The following is a 20347-nucleotide window of genomic DNA, read 5'->3' on the forward strand; positions in this document are numbered from 1 at the left end:
CGACATTGTGCAGTGATGGGCAGATGCGGGACACGAAATGGTCACATTGTCGGAGACAGACAATATTTATGGAAAAATATTGTATTGGGTGATACCCCAAAGCTGCCTACATCTACAACTGTCCTTAAATATTACGTTCGAAATGGCCACAAAGGACGGGATGACATCTCTAAATTTGCCGTATTCTCAAGCAATGAGTAGATAGGACATTTGAAATGGTTACACTACAGAGAATATCTTTATGAACTGGAACATCTCTATCTACAGATTGGACGTGTGAACTGGTTAAGTTCTAGAACCTAGAGGGTCGACAGTACATGTAAAATGGTCACTCTGTAAAGGTTGACGTCTCTAAACTGACCATATTCTACAGCGGAGGAAGGATAGGATATGTAATAGTAACTACGCAGATTGTGGATTGGGCTAGTGAAGTAATTACATCAAGTGGCGAAGACACCTCCAAAGCATGGGCGCCCAGTGGGTGCCCACCCACCGCCTTCCCGGATTTCACCTCTAAACATGTTTTGGCATACATCCGTAACATTTAGTAGTTGACCACTAAATGTTTGCCCTTCCCCCTCTGGAAGTTTTTTTTAGGGCGCCCTTGCGGCCAAGCAACACCCGTAACTATGGTGTGGGGTGTGGGGAACGCACCAAACAACTGGTTTTCAATTGGGTGGGGGCTTCAGAATAAAATATTGCGGGGAGGGAGCAGAATTTCTTGCTAAGCCACTGGTCAGAAAGCGGACATAATTCACAACATGTATATATGCTATGGTCACGCTGTGGTAGATAGCCTCTATCAGCTGGTCATACTCAGTATTGTAGAGTAGTTATGATATGTTAAACTACAATGCTCTAGTGGACGATATTCCTAAATTAGTCTTGCTCTTCAACGGAGAGTAGAAAATGTATGTGAAATGGGCACGTTATAGCAGTGGATAAATGGAACATGAGAAATTGTCACGCAGCAGACGGTAATCTCTCTAAATAAGGCCATATCTTCCATTTAAGTTTAGTAGGTCAAATAAATTGTTCTTGCAATTATCATAAATAATGTCCTCTTGTGTTAGTTTCTTCGATTTAAATGTCATTATGTAGATTACCTTAGCATACATCAAGTTAGTTTAGTAATTATCACTAGTAGTAATTCTAAGTAGAAAATCAACGGTAGTAGCTGCAATAACAGTAATCATGTTTTTAAGTCAAAAATGTTGGTCGAACAAGAACAGCTATCAAACTTTGTCCTACACCAGCTGTGTCGCAGCTACCTTTACACAAATACCCAGCTCAGTGTGTGTGTGTGTGTGTTGAATACAAACATAAATATAAATTATGGTCCCCTACCAGTTGTTGTGCATGTAGAATGCAACACTATCCAGTTTATTTGCATATTTTCCAACTTTTCGGGCGGGGTGGGTGGGCTTCAGGCCCCTGACCAGCAAGCGAAATAACCCATCTCTCTCTCTCTCACACACACACACACACACGCACACGCACACATATCGGCGTGTCACTTAGAGCCTCGAACTTGGCAAACATTTAAAAATGATACAGTTACACCCATAGCAAGTCAATACAAAATGCACTTGGCCAGGTTTTTCCTGTACATAGAGTTATTTTGAACTTGTTCTCGGGAACTATTGAAGGGGTAATTAATCTGTTGTAAATCTCTGATCGCGTTGTTATTTCCTGAACTTAAGCTGCTGTGGTTGATAAAATAGCTTGTTGAGAGCTAATACTTTTATGTTAAGCAAACTACTGACGTTAAATAAAATATATTTTGTGTTTTCTTACCCATATATTCTTATGGGTGCGTGTTGTCCGCTACGTGAGCGGTCTTCGGAAGATCGTATTAATAAAGTGCGCAATAAATGACGTTAAGTCTGAATAGCATACCACTGTACAATAATGATAGACTGTGTTCCTGAACATCGCTAGGGAAATTGTATAGACGAATGTTGAGTTTTACCGTTGGAGTAAGTCTTGACCAATTATGCGTGTTTTATATGTTCATTATAGCCACAGTTGTTATACCGAATTGTTTGGGATTAAAATCAAATCTCGTTTCTAGTTTTTGGTAGAGAAACGCTCAGATCCCAGATTACTATTGTTACGGGTGGGTGGGAAGCTCGGTGTTGGATAGTTGTACAGAATTAATAGAAATCGAAAGTAACCCCTTTTCGAAGGTTTTAGCTCAGCTTGGTAATCTTGACAGTAATGAATTAAAAGGAGACTTTGTACCCCTTTGAATGTTTTAGAATCAGCTGTTTCAGATTAGCTATGAACATAAACGACAGGCTAGATACCACAGGGACCTTCAAATAACTGTTTATTTACATACATTAGAGGGTATTCTTCCTCTCGGTTAATTTGAGGTGATTCTTCACTCAGACCAAGGACTTTACTCTTAAACGTGTAGTCATATAATTCAGACCATGTTGGTATTTTACGATGCAGAGATTTAACAAACGTTCTGCATCAGTATTAAAACAGATTACTAATTTTGCCTAAATCTGGTAGGCAGAAGGAGAAAAACTTTCATCACAATGAATATGGTGGTTATCCGCAAAGGAAATTAAAACAGTGGTACATACTACAACGTCTAGAAAACAATCATTTCAACACAGATGGTAACCTCACCTCAAATTGATAATTGATTTTCTTCAGGATAATCTAGAAGGACTTCAGAAGCTCGGTATTTCATTACAGATGAACGAGATGTCACAAACAAATATAAGTTAATTTATTGCATCTCTCTCACTCTCTTTATGTCTGTCTGTTTGTCTCTCTAGATAGATAGATAGATATAGACACACACACACACACACACACACACACACACACATATATATATATATATATATATATATATATATATATATATATATATATATATATATATTGACCAGCTGAACACTGTGAATGGAGCGGGATGACGAGCTCAACATGACGTTTACAGATTCAGACTCGTGTACATCCTACGAGGTTTCCAGCAAAACATATCCAAGATTTCGTTACGTACAAGACAGATTGCAAAGCTTTTATCCAAGATTCTTGAAAACTGTTGGTAAGTAATCTCATAAATTTTGACAAGTTTGTCAGAACTATAAGTTGGTTTACATCATAGAAGCAATGGACACTGCCTTTCATTGCCTTTAGTTTCATTCAAAGATCTTGTTATGGTGCATTACTGTTTACTTATATAGATCTTAATATTCAACGTCTTCTAAACAATCTAGCTCCATAGGCAATCAAATCTCTCTCTCTCTCCAAAGATATATAGGACAGCGCTGCATTCAAGGTTATCAGTTTTCGTCTTCAACCGAAGCGATATCAGTCTGCCCAATCTAACTTAAGAATCGTGAAAGATAGCGAATTTATATCATAGACACTTTCTATTATTATAACACTATATATATATATATATATATATATATATATATATATATATATATATATATATATATATATATATATATATAAACTTATTATCACCTAACCAGCCAAGTAAAAGTAGACTGTTCGACTGCATAACAAGTCAACGGCTAACACGGATGAGTACTGGAAGACGTTTTAGGTTGTTTTATTACGTTAACTACCCATAGAATAGACATTCCCATTTACTTTACGTTTGTCCATTGCAGTGACGGCTGCTAACAGTTAGTTGCTCATTTGTCCCGGGGGTTGAATGTGAAGGATAAGTAAGATAAAATTTGAAAAGAACACGACATAAATATGTTATGTTGCTGTGACTATTTTCCTAGGAAGGAACAAAGTTTTTCAAAACACTTTTTTCTCATCAGTAACACTGCCATTTTATACTGTTACAATATCTGATCTTTCCTCGATAGCCGCCATGAAAGAGAAAACAGATATGTTACAAACATATTTACTAGTTAGCAAAGAGAAAGTACAATGGAAAACTGGGTCTAAAAACATCAGAAGGGAGTCAGATATCCACTAACCTCTCTCCATCTTAGAGGTCCCGAGTCGAGTGGTGTAAAGCGCTCACCGTTACGGATCATTGCCATCTCACCTCTGTCTGCATAAGTTTTAATCTCCTGTTCGACCATGGGTATGTGAGAAAGCTTGCCAGAAGCTTATCGTTGGTCGATGTTTTTTTCCCCGGGGCTTTTCCCGGGTCCTTCCTCCACCATTAATACTATCCGCCTATCTCGTGCTGAAAAATGGCGTTTCAACCCTACTACAACACCAACAGTCTCTCCAGCTTATGGTTCCTCGTTGGCACTGGTTACATCGTTGACTCGTGGCCTACAGAAAGCACGACCGGTACCTACATAGTAGCTCGAATCAGCTACCAGGTTTTGTCCTTTACTCCAGTTAACTCGGCACTAAACAATTAATGCATGATGTGCTGCAGAATCACCGAAGACCAAATCTCATCTAGTTACTTCTCATCCTTTTCGTTATCACGAGGATCATCAGTGACGTTGGATTCTTCGTTAAAAGATGTATTATATATCTCTTTAAAAGATAACAGTGAATATTTTCCAACAATTTAGGTATGTGCAACAGAAAATTATTTAACAGATTGTTCTGTGGTCACTAGCCTGGTACTCCGATCCTCTGTGAATTTGCACTGCTGGTGATAGTAAATTCGTCAGGGTAGTCTTTATTTAGTTTTAATTGATTGTTACTTCAAAACTGTTCTCACAGATGCATTAAAAAAAAATTCTCCTTTTGTTTTAAAACAGCAAGAGTTATATGTGATAGCATAAAACCTAAATCCAAATCAAGACTCACTGTTATGCAAAATTTCTTTAAAATATTTAATTTTTGTGTTTTGGAATACTCGATTGATTTTTGGAAAGAGTAACGCGTTTTAAGGATGTGGATATATGTGATTGGAATGAAAGAGTTACGATAATGTATTGCTTTGTTGCTTAGAGCTTTATACCCGAGAAATGATTCATCATGGTTTGAACTATATTTAAAAATGAACAGTCTGAGGATTTTCGTATAAAATGTCTGATCGAAAGGGCTCTAGCCATTTTTTCACCAAGTTTTAATGCATCTTAAAATGTAATATGAATAATGTCCCCAAACATCAGATGGAGTAAAATGTAACTCTCATAAAATAAATATTTGTATAAGTGATGTCGAAAAGGGTTAGTTATTTTTGTTTGTAAAATAAATCTTGTTTCATATGAAGCTGACATTGTTTTCCACAAGATGTGAAGAATGTCAGCGTTAATTCTAAAAGTTTCAAATGAATCACATATTCAAATTTGTCTTTGCATTATGCACAGAAATGTCTCGTTGCAGTCTACGTTGCTTCTATACAGTACAAATGAGCAAATGCTTTGATTTTTGGATGGAATTAATACAGAAAGGAGCTCAGTAATAAAATGCAACAAAAAAAAAATATCGTTGAACACAACACTGTTGGATAAGGCATGATGTACGTTGCATTCTGGTGCATGTCTGAATCCCTATCAGTCACACTCATACTTGCTAAACGAAACAAGAAATATTTTTAGCATATGAATGGAATGTGCTTTTCATTTAACTAAAATGATGTAATAACTTCACAGAAGAAAAAAATGCATATTAATATTTATAGACATAACCAGCGGTAAACTTGTCGATTTTATGCAATGTTTATAATACGTACATCATTTCTGCTCCTTGGTATAGACTTTTCCAGTGGACTTTTCTTCCATATTTATCTATGCCCAGTTTACTGCGTGTCCTTACACGCGTTCGCTATTAAGGCATTTATTACAGGTCCTGGATTCTGTGTATGCCTTACACGACAAAGACTGAATAAAAAGATGCACAGTAAACATTCCATATTCCTTAATCTATATAAATCAAATGTCCAAATTGCTCCCCCAAACCCTAATGTGAACAGTTACATAAGATTATAAGTTTTACACACAAAAAAACACTTCATTGAGGACAGTTGTGTTAAATAGAAAAATATATATTACTGTCCATTTAAATTAAATGAAAATTTAGCAATTACTATACTTTCTTTTAAATGAAGTACCAAGTTCTAACTAAAAGAAGTTTTCAGAGAGGAATTCTGAAATTTGAAAAATTATCTGTCAAAGCAATGGCGCTCAGAATGCCAAAGTAATTGGAAAATCACACATTTTATACATTTTAGGGTTTCATTGTTTATCTCCTTGATATGCAATCACAAACTCTGTATGTGAGTGTGTTTGTGTACGTGTGTATGTTTGTGTGTGTATGTGTGTTTGTGTATGTGTGTGTGTGTTTGTGTGTATGTCTGTGTGTGTGTTTACGATACAGTGGAAGGTATGATTACTTTCCTACTTTACTTGAAAATTTATAAAAGTATTTTCTATAATATAATATTTTTGATAAATAGTCTTTGAAATGTCGGCTTATTTTATATTTCCGTTTTTGTAATGTCGGTCGTTTATTTGAAGAAGTAGCATATTTCTTTTATTAATTTTTCTATAAGTAAATACGTAAAATAATGACCTTTATTTATTACAAATTTAATACATAAAGTATATTAAAAAGCATCACACAGATTTTGGGTCTTAAGTGTTTTACCTACGCAATTCCGCAATCCCCCCTCCTCCGCTTTTTAATTAAGTTTATAATAAACATTTTTCCATTATGTAAACGGCGTGGTTCATGTTGAAAATGATCAAGCTTACCACAATTCAGTAAAGATAAAAGTGAGAGTATTTATTTGTTTATATATTTACTTATGCAGACAAGTAACTGTTGTGACGTTGCAAATACATTTTCAGTAAATTGAAGTCCTGATAGGCAATATCGCTTATAGCTTTTAAGTCCTCATGCCATTTAGAAATTTAACATTTATCCAGGTCGTGAATGTAATTTTATTGATTTATCCATTAATTAATGCAATTGTTTGTTGAAATTAATATTTAATTAATTCATGTATGCCTTTATTTACCGATTTAACTAATTAAATTATGTAGAAAGAAATTTTTAAAAATTAGTTAAATGATTAAAACTTTAGAACTACGAAATAAATAACTGAGGACAGTGAAAATGTATTCCATAAATTACAGTCTGTGGTATAACGAGGAACAATTTGGACGAAATTGTGCACAAGAAGGCCACAATTTTATAACGAAGTTTTAAACCTGTTAAGCTAAACATTTGTGCCAATAGATAATATTTAGATTACATGTGTACAAATATTGTTTCCACAGTACGGAGCACTGGGCGATGTCAGTACCATAATGGCGAAATGTCACTTGTTACCAATATGTCGGCGCCCATAAGAACATAAAGGTTTATATCAAAGGATAAAATCCTGATTTGTTCTACAAAACATATTTCTGTTTCCTTTTCAGCAAATAAGACCAACACACACACACACACACACACACACACACATAAAGATAAACAAGGATACTACAAATGAAACATATTGTTAGTAAGCAAACTGTGACTTATGACGTTATCCTTACTAAAATTAGCAACAGTTTGGCCAGTGTTTAAAAGCTACTATTGGCGTTGCAGCAATGCATCAACGTTGGGCCAGTGCTAGTAAATCCAAAGCGTGGCAAGAGCCAACACGACGATTGAATGCCAACGTTTGACTAACGTGTTATTTTGGCTTGGGTCAGAAAAAGATCAGCTGTTTACATGTATTGTTTGTGCAGTAATATCATGATATCATGTGGTTTGGTCTGTTTCGGCTGCAGAACTGAGGTCAGTGTCATTGGAAAGACGTAAATATAGCATGACTAAATACAATGACGGGTTTATTGTCCTTTCCTTGTTTTATAGAACAGAAATTCCAAATCGGAAACATCTCACCAAAGTTTCGAGTCCATAAAATTTTACGTTTCAGCTAAAAAAATCGCCACATATTTTCTTGATAGTTGAAAAAATTCTCCTTAATTCGTTGAAAAGACAGCAAAACATCTTGTTACAAAATGACACATTTCAGGTAGACTCTGAGCATGAAACCGGTCAGGTAAGCCATTTGTAATCCTCTTAATGCTTAGTTCTATACTAGATATCATGGCACTAGACAACAGAAACCCACACGATGTTAAACGTTATTATTATTATCACTGACCGCTAATAAGGGGCGGTCTTACAATACAGCGTGAATGGTATTCTTCTTGATAATTATGTGTCGACAGCATTAGTTTAAGTTTCTGAAAATTAAATTATATGGAATTTGTGTCTTTTAGAGAAACTTCCAAAGGTTTTGAAATGGATGGATCTTGTCAAAAACATTGGCGAAAGTGTGCAACCTCTGGTGGAAAACAAGCCGGAAGTAATTCTCTTTGGTCCAAATCACACGCTGATCCAAAAAGATTCAATATTGGCCAACAAAAGTGGATTAGAAGAGATGGATTGCACTATAACCACCATCCCCAGGACGGAGTTGCTTAAAAAGGTGTCTACGTCCAAACCTCAAGTTCTTGTCTATACGTGTGCAGCTGATCAGGTAAACTGTTAATTTATCTCTGTTACAGCACAAATTAAATATGCACATACAATCTGCTTGAAGGCTTAGTTGCTTCTATGACGTCATTCAGATGGAGGAAGCCGGAAACTCGGATGCACGTGACGGAACCCACGTCCAAACCTTTATCGCAGAAGTGACAAGCCAGATTTTGGGCCACTGTGAATATTCGAGCCTCCAAGCCCAATTCGGTAGAATATGGATAATAAAACAGAGCCATCTGAGGAGAAGCTTGGAAATAATAATGCAATAGAGTATTAAAAATAATATTGCAATAGAGTATTCAAAATGTCACCAAAGTATTACAAAACTAAGTATCATTGTAGCATTATACAAAAGAAAAACAAATTAGTTTGATTTCTGGAAAAGATATTTTTTTATACACTTTGGAAATAAAAGCCGCACTTGAAAATGTAATTTACGATTACTCAGATAAACATATGTATAAAATATAAGATATTGAAACTCATATCAATGCGTATTCATTGTCACTAAAGCTTAGCCATCGTTTTAAGGATTCCTTAAATCTTAAGAAAGCCACTTTCATAAAGTTGCTCACGTAGATACAGCAATAAGCTCTTTTCACTGAATTGATAATGGTATCTATTTTATATTTTTCTGTTTCAAGCAACAAAGAAAACAACATATTTCTTCAATGTGGACCAAATAATTTGCAACATCTTAATAAAGTCTGACAAAGTCGATGGCTAATTATGATCGAAGTGAGATATTGATGATTACCGCAAGGAAATAATTGCGTCATAACGGGGTGGCTGTTTGTTTTTCTTCCTTCTTTGTTCAGACATCATTCTTGATCATTCTTATTATCAAGTCATCTCTGATCTAATGGGTTGGACATTTTGCATGGATCTTTTAGATGCCCATCTCTTATTAAATGTACATGGATTGCAGATATTGTCTTAGAGTTTCCTTTACCTACATCCAATGTGGATTCTGCCCCTTCTCCTCATTATCACCATTGCAGTCCTGGCATTTTGTAACGTACACAGTTCCAAAGATCTCAGTCTTTTCTTAAGTTTAATTGACATTCTTAAATTGGAATTTAGGTTTGTGGTCTGTTTTATGGCATATACTTAATCCTTGTTCTTCGATTTCCTGTTATTATGTAATATCGTATCCTATTTAATGCCTTTAGATTTATTGGACACTTTGAAAACAAACATTCATTATCTCGTTCGACATGATGAACTGTTCTCACCATCTGTCTATTAGCATTCATTATCATAATCTTAAACATTCATTTGCTCAAAAACCTTGTTTTGTGGTCATGTGATGAGTTCAAGACGCGTGAGCCAAATAACGTGCATTTTTCAGTCGATAATAAGGTATACACTTATATACACCAATAGAAACTGATTAGAAATTCAAATTTAAATAAAGTAAAATAAAACGTTTTCTTTGAAGCATTTCATACACCACTCATCCTCCCCCCTCATTTTTTTAAAAAATCAAACTTCAAATAACGCGTTGCTCCACCTGGTGTATTTTAGCTATACAAACGAGATTCGTCATATAGTAGTGATGAAAGGAATACTAAACACAAAATTAACATAGCTCTTCTTAGTCCATTGTGTAATCTGTGGAAAGATCTCTCTCTCTCTCTCTCTCTCTCTCTCTCTCAGTGAGACTTACTGTAAATCGTGCTTTTGAGAAGAAGACCGTGTCAGGGAGTTGGGAAACAAAATTCGTGACACACTGGGATTAGTCCATGGTAAAATAAATGGCATAACACGTTTGAAAATAGCGTGAATACAGTGTTTGTTCAATATGTGTATCATCTTCTGATGACCATAATTTGTACTGGCAGCAGTCCAGTTAAACTGCAGTAGTCGCTTTCAAAAACTTTTGTCATACGCCATGCAGCTGTATTTTAGACATGGCATATAGAATGCAGCTGTAATTCAGATAGTCGTACATAAAATCACTGGAATATACAGATGTATCCGTATATGATTATACTATTTATCGAGCTTCTCTGCGATCCATACAGAAACTGTAAGATATGTACGTTTCACATGATTCTGTCCTACATGGAATTTAGCTAAATGACAAAAGGCGATAACTCTAACAAACTTTGTGAGAGTACAATGATTTGTCCATATGCAACTCTAGAAGATGCCTATACGATATACAAAGTTACTTGGGGACCCATTGTAAACTGTGAGACTAGGTGCGTCCACAAAACTCTGTCACAGAGTACACTCAGTTCCATATGAACAATAAATCCAACAAAATCGTGTAAGCACTGTCATTTGTCCATATAAGTATATTTATCCGACCATCCTGTATCAAGGTCATGTTCTTCCATACAAATCATTCAGTTGCAGAATAAACAAAGCAGTAATTCTAACAGCGATTGTCGGAATGAGGTAAATTTTCTTTGATACACTTCTTCGAATGATGATCATGTCTCATTACAGTCTGACAACTGTTTTTTGTTGCATTTACACGATTCCCTCAAACACTGAATCAAGCTCAGAGCCAAAAAGAGCGATAACTCAAACAAAAATCACGTGAGCACACCACACTACTTTAAGTTAATATGCATATTTTCATATGATGATCATAACATTTCCCAAATTTCATGGCGATCCATTGAAATCTGTTGACTTGTTGTATTCACAGGATTCTGTCATGCACTTCGCTGCATTCAGCTGAAAGTTATAAGGGGCAATCACTTTTACCAACATTGTTTGAGAAAAATATATTGTCATTATGAACGTTGCAATGTGTAAACCATAAATGTATGTACCAAGTTTCATGGCAATTCATCAAAAACTGCCAGTCTAGTCGCGTTAACAAAATTGTGTTATAAAAGCGATTTGTAGAGAAGTGATGACCATATTATTTACCAAGTTGAATTGTAATCAATAAAAAATCTCAAAGACTATTGACACTATTAAGATTGTGCTATACAGTGATATATAGAGAATGCGATAAAAATGCAATAAATGTAAATAAAAAAGACCAAAAAAATATGGAGCAAAGTGATGCGTAATACCATAATATGTACAAAGTTTCATGACAATGCATAAAAAAACTGCCTTAGTAGATCTTTTAACAAGAGTGTGTACCGGACGGCAAACATACACGATTATTACTATGTACTGCAGTATCTGTAACTGTTTCAGCACCTGCGCATGGTGCAGACACACACAGATGTGTCCATAAGTCCGGCAAATATACGTCAAAGTACAGAGTCAGCGGTCAAGTTTCTCAGATAGGGTACTAAATGTTAAAATGGGATGAGAATCATCAACAATAGTTTCCAAAATCTACCGTGTAGCCAGTCACTGTATGATGAATCTCAATTTTTCAGATGAAGAAGGTGTCACTGCACCTCGAGAGAGAACTCTCTGCATGTGGACTTGATAATGTGCTCTTGTTGCCAGATTTCATAGGTCCCAATAAAGAAGAGGCCCAGATTATGTTGGAAGAGGTGTTCCAGTCCATGTCAGATACAGCCAGGGATCTGTGGATAAATAAAGTTATTGTCAACATAACAGACCAGTCTCTCAGCTCAGGGATTAGCAACATTCTTGAGATGCGCATGGTTAGAGAATTCCAGAGAATAGACCGCTGCATAGGTGAACTTTTGTCAATCCGACGACAGTTCCAAGTTGTGGTTTTTGAAGAGGACTATTTGGAGTCATCTTTGATTAAAGGTATTCTCCAGAACAAAAAGCTTGTTCACGATTTGATGGATTCTGCTAATAATGCAGAGGTCTCTGATTATTTCATGTTCATTCAAAAGCAGATCATTTATTTTATAGAAAGGGCTGTTGCGACACAGTTCTCTTTGGAGTTTAAAATTGCTACTGGCAATGTTCATACAATACTTGAAGATTTTAACTTTCGAAAAAAATGCAAGAGCCAAATTTCGGATGCTACCACTCTTAGCATTGAAAGTGAGGTATCTGAGATTTACATGGAAAGTCAGACCTTTCAAGATGACTCGTCGAAGGAAACTGATGAAGAACGGACAGAGAAAATGGAAACGGGTAAGGCACATTACTTTGCCATAAGCAGTTCATTAAATATGCATTCGTATTTTCAGTACTTATTGGAAAATGATGATCATTCTTGAGAAGAAGAAAAAAAAAAACAAGCTAGATTTAGCTACTTTACAAATAAAGTACAAACTATATTGAGCAAAGTGCCTGACAAAACGCAAAACGGTGAAATAAAGTGATTATCCATCTTCTTCAAAGCAAACTTACTTTGGTAAAAAAAAATCCACGTAGAATTAGCTCAACATTGAATAGGAAAATTATGGAATTGCTGTCAGTGGTATTTAGATAATACTTTAAAAATCGATTTAGTTTTCTAAACTGCATTTGATTTTACAAAGTATTGATTTTATGGGTTTTATTAAGTTCTGTTTGTATAACAGTATATATATTTGAACTGTATTTTAATTTCTTATAAAAGAAGAGACTTCCTGGTCCTAGTTGAAAATATGATCGATACACATATAGCGCTGGCTAACATTTTAATATTTTTTATTATAAGTTTATTTTCTTTTAGACGAAAAGCCGCAGACTTCCAAAAGGAAACGCAGATATAAAAGAAACCTGCGTGTTAGTGTAGAGAGAGTCAAAATGTTAATAAAGGATCTACAGGCAGTTCTCAAGAATGCAGAGTTGTTAATCCACAGTGTCTCTGAGACTCTGACTATTTTAAGTCAGATGCAGTTCGAGGTGAAGGGAGTTCTAAGTAACACCATCATTTATTCGGAGGAAGAGCGCAATATTTGGACAATAAGAGAACATGGAAAGGTAGAAGGGATGATAACTGATGAACAGAAGACAGAAGACTCTTTTGAATTCTGGATTGACAAATTAATGAGGTGAGTACGTCAGTATTTAAATCTTTCACCATCATTCATATATGATTAGCTGATATGCAGTTAAGGACACTTCTAGTTTCCAGGCAGGCATAATTCTCCGATGAACTCGTGTGCTATAATTATAATAGGTATTATCTTGGATCTAAGACCCACGAATCTCGGACGACATTTTCACTAAATATAGAATAGTCACAACTTTCCTTAAGTTAAGTGGGTTAGTTTTCTTTTGAGTTAGGGATCACCAGTGATAAAGAACTCACTGCTTGTATACCATGCAAGTGATATAATGGACAGAGTCATTCGAGGTATTATGTGACCTTAACGTCTAATGCATCATGTTGGTTTTCTTTAAAATTTCGATTCTTTATTAATAATATACGTTAATCTCAAATCTCTAAGGGCTTCATCCAACAGAAAGAAAATCTCAGAGTAAATTGGTAATTAATATAAGATTTTTTGTCGGGGTTTAGGAAGTGAAAATATGCGCATATAAGACGTCGTCAGGCACCACAATTTATAACAATCAATCACATATCGTTTCAGTCTTTATGAGGTGCAAGGTTGTGGAGACTACTTTGGAAAGCTTGTGGTATTCATATCAGATCCAAGCAGTGCAGCAGAAAAGCGAGACGTGCTTGCGAATATTGGCAAACGTCTGGCAGGATGTCCATACGATTACGATGTCCAAATTGTAACCATGCCTTTCAAAACAGAAACGTTCGCAGATCCGGACCAACAGGATAGAAATAGAAATCGGATGGCAGCCTTCGCTTTCAAGGCTGGACAGAAAGTATGTTTTCAAGGTAAATGTGGAACGCTAGGCTTGTTTGTCAACGACACATCAAATCAGTCAGTTTATTTGGTCACAAACGGACACGTGGTGTCTTTTACAGGAATTCAACAGGTCCACGTAATAGATGAGGATGCTTCTACTACGGAGATTGGCAGGCACACTTGGAATTATCAAAACGGCTTGGTAGACATTGGTGCTGTTAAAGTGCAAGGAAGTCTTGTTCAACGGTGTGATCTTACGTTTGAAGATCAGTATGGAAACCAATGCCCGTACATGGTGTTGGACACCAGCAGATTTCCACGTGGAAAGCTTGTTGGAAAGCTCGTCTTAAAGAGAGGTGCGCAAACTGGACTTACTTTTGGCGTGATTTCCTCTAACAGCATGACGTTTAGAGAAGATGGAATTATCAGGAGATACAATAATATTATTAGCCCTCTTCGTGACCCCGATGTGGATGCAGTGTTTGCTAAAGAAGGGGATAGTGGGTCTGTAATATCCCTTTGTACAATCGATACGAATCCCATTTCCATAATTGCTATGTTGATTGGAGGGAAGTTAGAATCGAGACCAGCAAATGCTAGAACTCGGGACCCTCGGCTCAACATGGCGGGGACTGAAAGACTTTATCTCACTTTTTCTCTGATGGCTGGAATTGATGCCTTAAATAGAACTTACGAACTCAACCTAGACATTGACTCATAGTGATATGGAATGCACTTCTGTAAGTGCTTCAATGATGGGAGCTCTCTCTCTCTCTCTCTCTCTCTCTCTGACATATCCCTTTATTTAGACGGGGATGATACGTTTTCTCATAACTGAACTACACGGTCATGTTCATATTGGAAAGCTCATGTCCAGGGCTGATTAGCCTTGAAGGTATTCTGATTTGGGATGCACTTGCTGTACGTTGATCTGTGTATGAAAGTTAGAAACAATAGAAGAAAAGGTGGTACAGCCAGTTGGTTGAAAGAAATGTTTTACTTCCTAGATTTGTGATTTAGACTCTTTTTTAATCCAATATTTGCCTTAGTTCATTGACAATTTGTGATGAGCGCAAGACGGATACTTCTACATATTTGTACTGGGTTGCGCCCATTTTTCAAAGAGCACACATCGTTACATATTTCTAACCAGATTTTGAAGAAACTTTAAAGTGTGTGACTGTTTAGTTTTGTAATTATTTTTCTCATGTTATTGTTCCTGCAGCTGAACGTTTTCTGTGTTTTGTTTGTTAGTTCTTTTTAGAACACAAGATTTTAGAAAATTCCTTAAATGAAATTTAAGAGGGAAAAGTGTAATTGATCGCAAGATAGGGATTTTTAGACCCTTTCCGACCGGCATATTTAGTAATGATTTTAGCTGTACTGGTCATAGAACAGAAGAGTTTATTAGATGGTCTTTTTGTCCGTCGTTTTCATCTGTCTATCCGTTAGAAAAGGTTTGTTGTCACTACTCCTTCTTTGCTACTTGGAGGATTGTCATGAAACTTTATAAACACATTTATCCCAAGGTTTAGCTGCTCCTAAATAAATGTAGTGCTGGCCATATATAAAATATGGTCACCACAGTGGTCATTTTGAAAACCTTTGTATTGCCACTCCACCTGAATGGATGGTCAAATCAACATGAGGTTTTCCTTACAGACTTTCTTATGATGTCTAATATGCCATAATGGTGCTGTTCTGAATCCAATATGGTTACCACAGTAGCCAGCAGAAAATAGTTGCTATTGCTACTCCTCTCGAACGGAAATCATATCAGTATGTGGTTTTTATGTGCAGACTTATTATAATTTCTAGCTGGTCTTAATAACGTGTTCCAGTAGTGGCGGCCACCTTGAAAATGTAGTTATCACCAGTCAAGGTCATATCAACCATAAGTATTCAGTAGAAGACTTTTGAAAATGTCTAGTTAATACTAAATTAAAATAGCGTTGATCTGCCATACAGCATAGCCACCAAGGCAGCGATACTGAAAATTAGACACCAGTATGACAAACATGGCAACTGTCTTGAAAAGCATGTTATTGCCACTCTTCCTAAACGGAAAGTAATATCAACATCTGGTTTTCACAACGACTAATTATGGTAATTAGTTTGTCCCGAGTACAAACGGTGCCGATCTGACCTCGAAATATACGGTTACCATAATGAACAGATTGAAATTTTCTCACTAATTCACCTGAAAAGATGGTCACATCACCAAACGTCTTTCAATAGTGTCTTGTTTGGGCTAAATGAAAATACTTTCGATGTTTCATCCAATATCATATATGGCTGCCACGCTAATTTGAAAATTTTATTGCTCAAGAATATTTAAGATAGTTTCAGCACTCATTTAAAAACAAGAAGTTATCTTATCTTGAATTCCTGCGAATTCTTGTCTGAAATTAAAGCGTCAATACCTTCGATTGTTTATCTTGCATTTTAATATTTAATAGAAAAGACTAATCAGAAAGTGTTTCTTTGGGAAAGAGTGATAAAGTTTAGTCTAATGCCACTCAGAATGTTACAGCCAAATCCAATTTTTATAGACATTCGCAAAAATAGTATTTTATGCCCAAAACTGCAACACCAGCCAGTCGTTGGTGGTGGTCCGGTTCATTATCATCTCTACGAGATGGTGGTTTCAAGTATCATGGTGGTCTTCGTAAGTTTGCGCCTGTTTTTTTAGATATAACGATAATGTACCTAAACAGAAACACTTAAAAGGGAACGGATTAACCTTGTCTTTTTCTGGATTGGGTTGCTCATTATCGATATCTGATTTCTGCTCGCAATTGATAACAAAACTCAACACCCGATAGAGCATTTATTACTCTTAACTGGCTGCCGCGGGAGACGAACTTGTCTCTGTTCGCTGCATTACGATATTGTTATCACGTCTTTTGCTATTCACACATTTTTTTACACGGTTATGTGACCTCTTTCCACCAGCTCGACCAGAGTTCATGATTAATATATGTTTCATACTCTTTTCTAGCCAACAACTGGTTTTGAACCTCGACCTTTAAAGAGACGACCTACGTAGCATCAACAAGTCTTGCCTAACGAGAAATGTACGACCACTAAGAACAGTCGTCAATGTTATAGCTTAAACCACGTTTTCAAACGTTTTTGAACAAAAACAAAACCCTCAATATTACATAAGTTCGTACTGATTTGAGGACTTTTTAAGTAGGCCACACAGTTCTCTTGTTGTTCACTGTTTTTTATGGTAACCTACAGACGAATATTTCTTTAATTTAAATCCAAACTGCTATGCTTCGATTTCGCTGCATCGCTGTAGACGGTACATAAACTGACTATCTAAAAATGTTGACGCGCTAGACGTTTATGAACAAATTCTGATGAAACTTGCTTGTTAGTTTTATATCGACACGATCTCGACTGATTGTGATAACCAGTGTAATCCCCTCATATTTGTGACGTGATCTGATTAGTTGTCGTGAATGCACTCGAGACCTTATCTACTAACCAATTTTAATTAAACTTTCTATCTTATATTAAAATTTTCTTGCACGATTTCAAATCCGCAGATTAATGCTGTGATCGGGGTTCCGAACGTTCTTATGGAGACATTAAAGAATATATTTATGGAAAGCTTTTGGTTAAATGTACGCTGTAGTTTGATATCTGCACGGTCTCAGAAGAGTCATTGACCAATGAAATCCTTGCATAATAATAATAAAGAGCCTATATGGATTGCGATTTGCAGACCACCTGTGTGCAGTAGAAGATATTTTAATGAACAAATTTTGATTAAACTTAATACTTTATATGAATCTTGGAACGGTTTGATATCCTACAAATCTTTCTATATTAAAGAAGTAACATTGGCTGTAATTTTGATTTTTGAAATTTGTATTTTCGTTGTTGTTGTTGTTGTTGATGATGATGATGATGATGATGATATACCATTCTGTAAGTAAAACATCTTTGATTTGGATTTTGTTTGACAATGGTCTGCCATACCAGATAATGTATACGTATGCACTCAATAGATAGAGTTCGCTTGATTAATACATTTGTGAGCTTTGAACCCATTAAATAGGCCTTCAATATCTCCGTTTGTCCGCCACAGAAGGCTAGCCATTTTCTTGATATTGGCTCAGTATTGTGTGTTGCAAAAGGCATGTCCGTTTTTTACCCTTTTATAATTGTCAGGTCTGTCAAACTCGATTAGCTGTGTGTGTCTGTGTGTGTGTGTGTGTGATAGAGAAAAACATCTACGTGTCTATATGAAAATTTTCAGTACGTGAGCCTGTCGCCTTTAGTCAGACGTTATCTGAGACAAGGTTTATAGAATAACAAACATGATGTAAAAAATGAAGCAACTCTAATCCACAAATTTCATTTATTCATGATGTAAACGAGCTTGAAAATAACATTTGTCAAGTGCTGTAAAGGACACATGACAAGACAAGTTAACCATGTCAAAAGACACATTCTCTCTTTCGCCAGTTCCTCGGATTTATCAAATGGGATCATACAACATCTTAAATCATTGACCACACACACACACGCACACACACACCTGGTAAAAAAACAGTATTAATAGTACTTGTATATTCTTGTGTATAAATGAACTTGTCTATTTCTACATTATATTTTTTTATTTTGGTTTCATTAGTCGCATATATTTACAAGATTTCGATTGAAAAAGTGGATCTCGCATGAAATTTGTATGAATTATGCGTGAAGATGTGAAGAAGAATTTACTTATTGCTTTTAAAAACTGTAGAATTCTTATGAATACATATTGCTTGTTTTTTCTTAATAAATATAGTATGCAAACTGTTTGTAAACACAGTACATGCACTTCCTGACCATTATCTGCAACATATCTGCGGCATGATGCCCCAGTGATAGACATCATTATAAACTGCCACATCGCAGACATCGTAGTGATATGACCGAAAAGTTGTTAAAGCTATGTTAAAATTAAAAATCATCACATCCTGACCATCGTCACAGTGACCTTGCGTCGATACGACGCCACCGATTGACAAACGGAGACAATTCAATTCGTTTTTAGGAAGAGGCAGTATGGAACAGATCCTGTTTTAAATTTCAGCCAATATCATGGTTATTTGATTGGACACAACTTTACAAATTGCTACAGTAGCTTAGAATGTAATCAGGATTAATATAGTCACAACAAGCTTGAAGGACGGATCTTAAATTTATTACGTGTTTCTATTGGCAATGTTATTTCTGTGCAAAAATATTTTTTTTTCAGTTTACGTTATGTTATATGTTTATATATATATATATATATATATATATATATATATATATATATATATATATATATATATATATATATATATATATATATATATATATATATATATATATTGGATTAATGTTGGGATTATTGTGTATAAAACAAGACGTCGCACGTCGCACCATACTGTTCACAAATTAATTATGCAGTTAAAATCGTCTGTTATTTTACGCATATATTCGTTGATACGAGAATATGCTTTCTTTAACGGTGATTAATCGGGTAAACACCTTTTCTATTCCCAGGCACACAAAGAAAATAACATTTTCATGATCTCTTCTGGGGTGTATATCTGAACATAGTCAATACTTAAGCACCATTTACTTTTATTGCTAACATTTCAGTCTACATGCTAAAATGTATTTGTGTATTATCGTATAATTTAACTAATACTCTTCTTATACTTTCTGAACTAAATATGTCACCCTGGGTAAATTAGGACAGTATTATTATTATTATTATTATTATTAAATATAATGCCTGTCTCTATACAAATACAGAAGAACTGATGTGTACACAAAAAGCAATTATATGTAATTGCACATTTGCTCGGACATAATGAACTGGCTCATTGAGAGAATTAACATGTTGCGACCTACCCCTATGTTCAGCGATAAAACAAGACAGAAACCCATGGAATTTTATACAAGAGATAATGGTAAAGTAACATTATTGAGATGTGGTCAACCTGCAGGACTCACACTGAGTGGGTTGCAGGTTCGAATCCTAGCAAGAATTGTGTGGACACGGAACCTTATTTTCATTGCCTTTGTACTAAATAATCTTTCTTGTCCTGATGCGCCGTTATATAGTATTCAGTCAATCAATCAATCAATGCCACGTGCTTACTGTGTAATGGATATGGGGTCTTTACTTTCATTTCATATACAATTTAACAAGCAAGCGAAATAATGAGGAATTCATATGACTTAAA

General features: G+C 35.6%; 1 protein-coding gene across 1 annotated transcript; it reads left to right on the forward strand.

The window, feature by feature from the left end:
- Positions 1-1895: 1895 nt before the first annotated feature.
- LOC149776895 (uncharacterized) lies at positions 1896-18925 on the forward strand. The gene is made up of 6 exons (XM_089941588.1): positions 1896-1979; positions 2913-3070; positions 8184-8443; positions 11802-12483; positions 13010-13331; positions 13875-18925. Exons 2-6 carry the CDS (start codon positions 2926-2928, stop codon positions 14824-14826), a joined length of 2361 nt encoding a protein of 786 aa, XP_089797714.1. The 5' UTR covers positions 1896-1979; positions 2913-2925; the 3' UTR covers positions 14827-18925.
- Positions 18926-20347: the final 1422 nt, after the last annotated feature.

Source organism: Sinohyriopsis cumingii, chromosome 18, assembly GCF_028554795.1.
Source record: "Sinohyriopsis cumingii isolate HCF-2022 chromosome 18, ASM2855479v2, whole genome shotgun sequence".
Lineage (NCBI taxonomy): Eukaryota > Metazoa > Mollusca > Bivalvia > Unionida > Unionidae > Sinohyriopsis > Sinohyriopsis cumingii.